This window comes from Rhinopithecus bieti, unplaced genomic scaffold (genome assembly GCF_001698545.2).
Source record: "Rhinopithecus bieti isolate Rb0 unplaced genomic scaffold, ASM169854v2 scaffold_70516, whole genome shotgun sequence".
Classification (NCBI taxonomy): Eukaryota; Metazoa; Chordata; class Mammalia; order Primates; family Cercopithecidae; genus Rhinopithecus; species Rhinopithecus bieti.
In genome coordinates this window covers 567,616-577,876 of record NW_016826783.1, presented here as the reverse complement: position 1 = coordinate 577,876, position 10,261 = coordinate 567,616, and the positions used below count along the sequence as shown (strand labels likewise).

The 10,261-nt window shown below is 44.0% G+C and overlaps 1 protein-coding gene across 8 annotated transcripts in view; it reads left to right on the top strand.

Annotated features, from left to right (window-relative positions):
- Positions 1 to 10,261, top strand: part of NCBP3 (nuclear cap binding subunit 3) — a 49,111-nt gene that overhangs the window by 24,712 nt on the left and 14,138 nt on the right. For all 8 annotated transcript variants that reach the window (XR_001883693.1, XR_001883695.1, XR_001883692.1 and 5 more), the window contains exons 7-11: positions 906 to 1,014; positions 4,814 to 4,913; positions 5,517 to 5,620; positions 7,989 to 8,295; positions 9,665 to 9,819. Coding sequence is in view for 3 of the 8 variants with exons in the window: in XM_017863609.1 (XP_017719098.1) it covers positions 906 to 1,014; positions 4,814 to 4,913; positions 5,517 to 5,620; positions 7,989 to 8,295; positions 9,665 to 9,819 (775 nt within the window). In the remaining 5 variants the exon portion in view is untranslated. The remainder of the gene's footprint in view (positions 1 to 905; positions 1,015 to 4,813; positions 4,914 to 5,516; positions 5,621 to 7,988; positions 8,296 to 9,664; positions 9,820 to 10,261) is intronic.

Genomic DNA, 10,261 nt, shown 5'->3' with positions numbered 1-10,261 from the left:
AGCGTCTCGCTCTGTCGCCCAGGCTGGAGTGCCGTGGCCAGATCTCAGCTCACTGCAAGCTCCGCCTCCCGGGTTTATGCCATTCTCCTGCCTCAGCCTCCCGAGTAGCTGGGACTACAGGCGCCCGCCACCTCACCCGGCTAGTTTTTTGTATTTTTTAGTAGAGATGGGGTTTCACCGTATTAGCCAGGATGGTCTCTATCTCCTGACCTCGTGATCCGCCCGTCTCGGCCTCCCAAAGTGCTGGGATTACAGGCTTGAGCCACCGCGCCCGGCTCTCTAGCTTTCACCATAAGACCTTCTGAGGGTACACCAGGCTCTTGTCCTTTAAGTTCACGTGGATATAACGATTCACCTTGAAATCTTAGAATAGTACTCATGCTTCTACAAAAGAGAAAATAGTTTTATTGAGAAATACTTTGAAGTGTTATCTAATTGGTTAAATGAAGAAACAGCAAGTAATGGCATACTTCCTAATGGATTATGTACTATTGTTAAAAATATTAGCGTGTATTCATTTAAAAAATATTTACTGAGTACCTGTTATATACCGTATTCTAAATGCTAGGGATATAGCTTCAAAGAAAACAAAGTCCTGGCCCTCTTGGAGCCTGCATTCTAGTGGGGAGTACAGAGGATACACTGATGCACAGATACCTTATACTGTGTCAGGTGGCGATGAGTGCTGTGAAAACTGTGAAGAGTAGGGGATAGAGAATGATGGAGACTGTTCTTTTAGACAAGGTGGGCAGGGGAAACCTCTGAGTTAGAAATTCTACAGAGGAACTAGTGCTGTAATGCTTGCAAGTATTAAAGGTAGAATGCTTTTCTTAATGGTAGCTTTACTACTGAAGAAATATCAAAAGGACTTTAATTTTATATTAAAAATACTCTTCTTTCTTAAGTTGGACACGTTGTCTCAGGTAGAAGAGGAGTCTTTGTTAAGAAATGATCTTCGTCCAGCTAACAAACTTGCTAAAGGAAACAGATTATTCATGAGATTTGCTACAAAAGGTAAATATGATATTTAGTATTGTTTTGTATTTTCAATCAAAATGAGTTATTATGGAATGACATCCTTCTTTTTTGAATAGAAGTTAGATCAAGTAATCTCAGAGTTCCCTTTGAACTATGATCTGCGCTTATGAAATAATTGTTTGCCACCTGAGTTGGAATTTCTGATTTTAAAAGTGAATATTAACTATTTGTATATTTCTGTGACTTCTGGCTAAAGTGAGTTATTTTCTGTTAAAACTGGTTTGCCCCATATGTTTTCAGCCAGTTACCATCTGAATTACAAAAACTTTAAAATGAAACTTTATTTATTACAGCAACATCCTCCTGAACATTGCCAATGTACCATTCAGTTCTAATTCCCTTCTCATAAGACTGTTTACACACAGTGACTTTTGGTGGGCATTTAAAATGTGTGTGTATGTGTATATATGTGTACACATATACACATATTGGTTTTTTCAATCATTTGAGAGTTCATTGAAGATAAAAACCCATCACCCCTAAATGTATTCCAAAGAACGAGAACATTGTCTTATACATAGCACACTTGTCAGAATCAAGAAATTTAACATTAATACAGTACTGTTACCTAATCCGTAGTCGATATTCAGATTTTGTCAGTTATTCCAATAATGTCCTTTATATATTCCCCGCCCAGCCCCCAGGTCTAGGATCCATCCAGGACTGAGTGTGTAAGTATGTAATGTTTCCTTAGTCCCCCTTAAGCTGGAACTACTTCTCTCCTCCCACGTTTTCCAAGAGTATAGGTTTACTGTTGTATAGAATGTCCCTCAGTTTGGGTTTGTCTGATGATTCCTCATGGTTGAATGTGGGTTGTGCATTTGAGACAGTTGTGCCACAGAAGCGATGTCGTGTCATTGCAAGGCATCACGTCAGGAGGGAGGCTGGGTCGGGCCCCGGGTCAGGAGGCCTGGGCTGGGTCAGGGAGAGTCCCGGGTCGGGAGCTTGGTCGGGAGGGCCCGGGGTCGGGAGCCTGGGCCCTGGGTCGGGAGGCCCGGGTCGGGAGGCCTGGGCCTGGGTCAGGAGGCCCGGGTTGGAGGCCGGGTCAGGAGGCCTGGGTCAGGAGGCCTGGGTCTGGGTCGGGGAGCCTGGTCAGGAGGTCTGGGTCAGCGAGGCCTGGGCCTGGGTCAGGAGGCACTGGGTGAGGAGGCCCGGGTCAGGAGGCCTGGGTGGGAGGTCTGGGTCAGGAGGCCTGGGCCTGGTCAGGGAGCCTGGGTGAGGAGGCCGGGGTCAGGGAGGCCTGGGTCGGGAGGTCTGGGCAGGAGGCCCTGGTCAGGAGGTCTGGGTCAGGAGGCCTGGGCCTGGGTCAGGAGCCTGGGTGGAGGAGGCCCGGGTCAGGAGGCCTGGGTCGGGAGGCTGGGTAGGAGGCCTGGGCTGGGTCAGGAGGCCTGGGTGAGGGAGGGCCGGGTCGGCGAGGCCCGGGTCGGGAGGCCTGGGTCAGGAGGCCTGGGCCTGGTTCAGGGAGGCCTGTGTCAGGAGGCCCGGGTTTCATTTGATGGTCCGGGTCAGGGGCCCGGGTTGTGGAGCCTGGGGTCGGGAGGCCTGGGTCGGGAGGCCTGGGCCTGGTCAGGAGGCCTGGGTGGGGAGGCCGGGTCCAGGAAGGTCGGGTCAGGGGGCCTGGGTTGGGAGGCCTGGGTCGGCCCGGGTCGGGGGGCCGGTCGGCCCGGGTCGGGACCGGGTCGGGGCCCGGGTCGGGGGGCCCGTCGGAGGCCTGGTCCCCCGGGGCGCTGGGTCGGGGGCCGGGTCGGGGCCTGGGTTACTTTACTTGTCCCTCTAGGGGCGTTCACTTTATTCATTGCGTTAAGATAATCGCTCACTAGGTTTTTCCATGTAAAAGTTTTACTGTTTTTCCATTTGTAATTTAAAAATTGGTGGGCTGGCGGACAGTGGCGCATGCCTTAATTGCGCCTTTGGGAGGCTGAGGCAGGGAGGATCATTTGAGCCCAGGAGTTCGAGACCAGGCTGGGCCAACCATAGCAAGACCTCATCCCTATTTAAAAAATTAAAAATGAAATAACTAAAAATTGGTGGGCAGGTACTTTGAGTCATGTAGGAATAGCTGTTGCTCATCAGAGCTTCTGCAGTCAGTTTTTAGTATCTGTTGATGCCTTTCTGACTGTATCATTTCTTTACTATGTAGAGCAAGGTGCTCTACGGACGGGCTTTCTGTTTTACCTATTTGTTTGTTTATTTACATCAGTTTAGAATCCTAGCTTCTTTATTCAGTGGTTGTCATCAATAATACCAGTATTTTATTTTATATATAATATATAGATTATATTATTTATAATATATAAACTATATATATATTTGTATGATATATATAAGATGGGAGTCGTCGCCTCTGTTGCCGGGCTGGGAGTGCAGTGGCGTGATCTCAGCTCACTGCAACCTCTGCCTCCTTGGTTCAAGCAATTCTCCCTGTCTTGGACTTCCCCTAGTAGCTAGTAGCTGGGACTGCAGGTGCACACCACCACACCCAGCTAATTTTTGTATTTTTAGTAGAGACGGGTTTCACCATGTGGGCCAGGGTGATCTTGTTCTTTTTTTTGAGACGGATCCTCACTCTGTCGCCCAGGCTGGAGTGCAGTGGCGCAGTCTTGGCTCACTGCAAGCTCCGCCTCCTGGGTTCACGCCATTCTCCTGCCTCAGCCTCCCGAGTAGCTGGGACTACAGGCACCTGCCACCACGCCCGGCTAATTTTTTTGTATTTTAGTAGAGATGGGGTTTCACCATGTTAGCCAGGATGGTCTCGATCTCCTGACCTCGTGATCCACCCACCTCGGCCTCCCAAAGTGCTGGGATTACAGGCTTGAGCCACCGCACCCAGCCTAATATCAGTATTTTAATTTACAAATTGTTTTGGATTTGGCCGGTAGAACCCCTTTCTTTCTTTATGGCACAGCAAAACATCTTGCTTTTCCAGACTCATTTTGCATCTTACCTGCTCCACATCTGGAATCAGCCATTTCTCCAAGGAGCTGGTGGGCATGGTTTGAGGGGTTTGGGGGTTGGGGGCTATGCATAGTGGTTTGTGTTGTCACGTTTACCTGCAGCACTGGATATATTTACAGTGATGTTTGTTCTTCATAGTCAGAGTGTCCAAGAACTGTGGAAGACCTTTGTATTACTGCTTTGGACAAAAATTTATGATGACTGACCACCTTTCTTTCCTGTTAACTGACATTTCAACTTGACATATGTGATCTTTACCACATTTACTCATTTGAGTGGCTATTTGAGTACATTCTACATGTACGGTACTATGCTGTTTTTTTAAGCCATACTGAGGAACACAATAAGCTGGAAAAAATGATTTGCCAAATATATGAAATTATATATAGTCTGTTTCCTTAATCCTGATTCTGTATTGTTGGCGTGTTATTCAGAAGTGAGTATCATCTTTCATGGGGTGACAAAAATGCCACCATTTTGAGAAAGCCTTTTGGATTCCTGAGTACCTGTAATGACCTAAAGCTCTTTTATGCCTCTTGGAACCTTGTATCTTATATTGTTTATTTTTGTTTTCTCCATTAAGTCATTTGGCTCCAAAACAGCAGTTACAACTTTGTTCATCTCTGTATTTTGCTTTGTCCCCTCTACACTGCATTGCTGTAGCAGGCAGGCAGATTGTGGATGTCGGTAGTGGATTTTTACTTTTTGTTGGCAAATTGCGCTGATCTGATTCCAGCTATGGAAAACATTTAAAAAAAAAATTCAACATTGTCTTTGTACTCTCAGGAAATCCTAGGTAATTATTATCATTCATTTGTAGATGACAAAAAGGAACTTGGAGCAGCCAGAAGAAGTCAGTATTACATGAAATATGGGAATCCAAATTACGGAGGCATGAAAGGAATTCTTAGCAATTCATGGTAAGCCCAAAACCTTCAAATGCAATAGTATTTAAGTTTTTCTTAGTCCTTCAGTTGGCATTCTGTGGTGAAATGTCTAAACCCTGTGTAGACTGGGAGGAAGACAAGAGGGAAGAATTCAAGATTCTTAAATGTGGTAAATGATGGGGAATGCTGAGTTTTAGTTAGTTACATTTAAAATATCTGTGTTAGTACCTAACATTGTGTCAACATGTAGTTGAAATGAATTAGTGAGGCCGGACGCGGTGGCTCACGCCTGTAATCCTAGCACTTTGGGAGGCCGAGGCGAGCAGATCACCTGAGGTCAGGAGTTTGAGACCAGCCTGGCCAACATGGTGAAACCCCATCTCTACTAAAAATACAAAAATTAGCCTTGCATGGTGGTGGGCACCTGTAATGCCACCTACTTGGGGGCTGAGGCAGGAGAATTGCTTGAACCCAAGAGGCGAACGTTGCAGTGAGCTGAGACGGTGCCTTTGCACTTCAGCCTGTGAGACAGATCGAGACTCCATCACAAAAAAAAAAAAAAAAGAAAAGAAATAGTGGATTTCAAGGTCCTTCCTATTAGTTTTTGATTGTGTGCTTATTTTGGCATTCTTGCAGGAAGCGAAGATATCATTCCCGTCGTATTCAGCGGGACGTGATCAAGAAGAGAGCCCTGATTGGGGATGACGTTGGCTTGACGTCGTATAAACATCGGCATTCTGGTAGTTGCCTGCTCAGCTCTTGGGTAGACACATGTTTGGCTCCTGAAATCATATTTTTATTCTTAATGCAATCTTTTAAGGTTCCAAACTTTATCATCCTCTCTTCCTTGCCCTCACCCTCTGCCAACATATAGGAAAGTAAGTCAAGTCACAATTAATTTTAAGTTGCCCAAAGAGGTCAAATGATTTTGTAAAAGCTGTTCTATCAAAAAAGGCAAAATGTGACATAGGAAAAATTAAAACATAACTTTCCTTAAGATCCTAATTTTTCTACTATTAATATCAGCAGCTGCATGAAAACAATTTTTTTTTGTTTTTGTTTTTTAAGATGGAGTCTCGCTCTGTCTCCCAGGCTGGAGTGCAGTGGCTTGATCTCGGCTCACTGCAACCTCTACCTCCTGGATTCAAGCAATTCTCCTGCCTCAGCCTCCCGAATAGCTGGGACTACAGGCGCGCGCCACCATGCCCAGCTAACTTTTGTATTTTTAGTAGAGAGGGGCGTTTCACCATGTTGGCCAGGCTGGCCTTGAACTCCTGACCTTGTGTTCCACCCACTTCAGCCTCCCACAGTGCTGGGATTACAGGCGTGAGCCACTGTGCCCGGCCAAAAACAATTTTTAAAATTATTTTATCAGATGAACTGATTGTATTGCTCTTTTTCTGTATTAAAATAGGCTGCTGTGTTGAGTACTTTGTGTGTGTTGGTTTGTGCATGTGAATGCCTCAGAAAAGTGGGATATCATGGCTTGGGTTTCTTTCTCCTTTTTTTGGTGCTTATTGTAAAAGAACCATTTTATTTATGTTTTATAAAGAATTATTCTTGTTTTGAGCCTAATCTATGGAATCTTCTACATGCCTGATAGAACTAGCCAAGTCAGCATACAAAATAACATACACACACATTGATCATGGTAATGGGGACAGAAAGGGATGAAGTCTAGACATTTTATTTAATGTGTATATACAAAATTGTGTATTTGAGATCTACATGTTAATAATACACAGTCCGGGAACAGTGGCTCACACCTATAATCCCAGCACTTTGGGAGGCCAAGGCAGGAGGATCACTTGAAACCAGGAGTTCGAGACTAGCCTGGGCAACATAGTGAGACCTTGTCTTTACAAAAAATTAAAAAATTAGCCAGACCAGGCATGATGGCACATGCCTGTGGTCCCAGCTACCTGGGAGGCTGAGATTGCCTGAGCCTGGGAGGTCAAGGCTGCAGTGAGCCAAGATTGTGCCACTGTATTCCAACCTGGGCGACAGAGCAGGACCTTGTCTCAAAATAATAATGACAATACACATACTTTTCTGTTACACAGTTACACTTTTCCAATTTTAGTTACTTTAAAATATTTTCATCATACACTTTTGTTTCCATATTAAGGAAATTAAAAGCAAATTGCCCCTATTTCTAGTACCCTGTATGATGACTAATTTCATCTTACATTTTTCCCATGTGTCTTATTTTCATAATAAATAGTATAACTCTTGTGAACATATACTTTATATTCTACTTTCGTTTATCGTGTTTTTCCATTTTCGTTATTCATGGTGCTTATGTTCTCTAAAGTCACTTTGGACGCTGAATTAGCAAATACTAAATGCACATAGCCTCTGGTCACATCATTTTTGTCAGTGGATCAATATGTAACCTTGTTTTACATATGTTTCTCTTTAAAGACACCTTATTTAAGATACATTGTTGATTCGTTAACGTTGAGTTCACGGCCAGTAGCCCTATAACTCATGCCTGAACCCACCTTAGCTGACATGGTATTTTTCCACAAGGCACATCAGTGCCCTCTTGCATCTCGGAACACTAGGCAGCACTTCAGCGCGACACTCAGGGCCATTTTAAGCAGTGAAATCAGCAGCAGGCACACAAGTGTGAAAAATGTGGCACTCGGCGGACTGAAACAGACGCTTGTTTACAGCATGAGATGAAACAGGAAGACAGAGTGTTGCTTTGTTTGACCTCTGCTGGGAGTGTGTGTGCCTGGTGACTCAGATTTTTTTGCCACACTGTGCGTGCCAGCAAATGACCATGGAAGCATTGCAAGTATTCATTTTGGAGTTACAAATAAATTTGGCAAATTTGCAAATACAAAATCTGTAAATAACAAGGGTCAGTTGTGTTTTAAATGACTTTATGGTATTTGATTAGGCTGCTGCATCATACTTTACCTAGCCATCCTCCTGTTGCAGTATCAGAGTAATGTCCATTCGGCACTGTTATAGATAGTGCTCCAAGGAAATGTCAGAGGTGGGAACCCCACTTTTTAAAAAGGTCACCAATGTAGAGTGGAAAATCATACTTATTAATTTTAGTGCTTTTCCTAATGTTTTCTGGTTTAATTTCTTCAGGGCTAGTGAATGTTCCCGAGGAACCCATTGAAGAGGAGGAAGAGGAGGAGGAGGAAGAGGAAGAGGAGGAAGAAGACCAGGACATGGATGCAGATGACAGAGTGGTGGTAGAGTACCACGAGGAGCTCCCGGCTCTCAAGCCGCCGCGGGAGCGGAGTGCGTCTAGACGATCCAGTGCCAGCAGCTCAGACTCAGATGAAATGGACTATGATCTAGAACTGAAAATGATTTCCACCCCTTCACCAAAGAAAAGCATGAAAATGACGATGTATGCTGATGAAGTGGAATCTCAGTTGAAAAGTATTAGGTAAAACTTGGTTTTATCACTGCCAGCTTTAAATTTGATTTTAAATACTAATATAACTTCTTAATTCCTCCTAATTTTATAATATCTTTTATCTATTCTGATTTCAGTCCCTGGTAGGAGTTTAATAAGCGCATCCAATATTTCCTCTGTACAAGCAGTGAGTCTTGTTTTGAAAACAACAGACAACCTAGACAGTGACAGTCATCTGTGTTCCCACTCTTAACTACTGTTAGCAATGTGGCGAATGACCGTTCAGCTATTTGTGTGTGTGTGTATGGCACGTGGAAAAACTATAGATGTATTTGTATAAAAGTGTATTTTTTAAAAAAACGAGGTTATGCTGTTTATAGTTTTGCATTGCGCATTTTTCACTTAACATATGGTAGACATTATTTTTTTCAACTGTATGTAGTCTGTTGTTTGAAAGTATCATGATTTATTTAACCAATTACTTCTTGACAGACTTTGGGTTTCTATTATCTTACAATTGCACTAACTAAATAAATTCCTCAAAGTCTAGTTATTACACAAACAATATACGTGTTTAAAAAGATGGTAAGTATTGCTTTATTTTTTTCCAGAAGGGTTTTGTTTTTTTCTGAAACGAGTCTCGTTCTGTCACCCAGGCTGGAGTGCAGTGGTGTGATCTCGGCTCACTGCAAGCTCTGCCTCCTGGATTCACACCATTCTCCTGCCTCAGCCTCCCAAGTAGCTGGGACTACAGGCGCCCGCCACCACGCCCGGCTAATTTTTTGTATTTTAGTAGAGACGGGGTTTCACCGTGTTAGCCAGGATGGTCTCGATCTCCTGACCTCGTGATCCGCCTGTCTCAGCCTCCCAAAGTGCTGGGATTACAGGCATGAGCCACCGCGCCCAGCCCCACATTCTTATTTTTAGTTTTCAGAGAACTTTCTGGTAGAGAATGCCGCCGGAACAGTGCTGGCACCTGGCATGGTATCGTATCTCTTTAGAAGAGAAGTCTGCCCTTTAAAGAGAGAGACTGTAGACTATACTGTGTGTTGACTACAGCCAAATCACAGCATGTGTGAGCAGAAGCCCCAATCCCTTTGTAGGCCTCTACTTCACATTTGTCCCGGAAGAGGGGGACTTGCAGTTACGTGCTCTGTGATGCACATACACATGTGGAAACCACCTTTGAAAACCTGCTTACTCGGACCAGTCTCTTTACAGCGGGCAGATCATGGTTTCCATAAGCAAATAATTATAAGTGTATGGATTTGGAAGTGAATGTTGGCCATAGTAGACTGGATTTCTTACATTGTTTCCTCCAGAGTAGGAGATTGTTGTTTGGGCCTTGTCTCACAGTTGAAGTTGGTTAACTGTGCCCCATCCTACCCCCTTTTTAAAGGAACTCCATGAGGGCAGATAGTGTATCTTCAAGCAATATCAAAAACCGAATTGGTAACAAATTACCACCTGAGAAATTTGCAGATGTCCGACATTTATTAGATGAGAAGCGTCAGCACTCCCGTCCACGGCCACCAGTCAGCAGTGCTAAATCAGGTACTGTTCTTCACTTGGATTCCTGGCTGGATGCTGGGCTTCGAAAGCAGACTGGGGCAGAGATGGGTTCCTGAGTAAAACATGCGATCTGCGAACTGATTTCGCTGTCCTGGTTCATCATGTCTAAATTGTGGGCTAGGTGTTGGAAATTTAGGAGATGAAAAATAATCAGACTTCTGAAAACTAGCTTTCAATATTTTATTCCAAATAATTAGTTATTCCTTGGTATCTCTGGGGATTGCTTCTAGGACCCCCTCCCCGCCCCCATACAGATACCAAAATCTGCAGATACCAAAATCCATTGATGCTTAAGTCCCTCATGTAAAGTGACATATTGTCTGCATATAACCTACACACATCTTCTCATATACTTTAAGTCACCTCTAGATTATTTATAATACCTAACAGTATAAATTCTTATCCTGTATTTTGTAAAATTTGT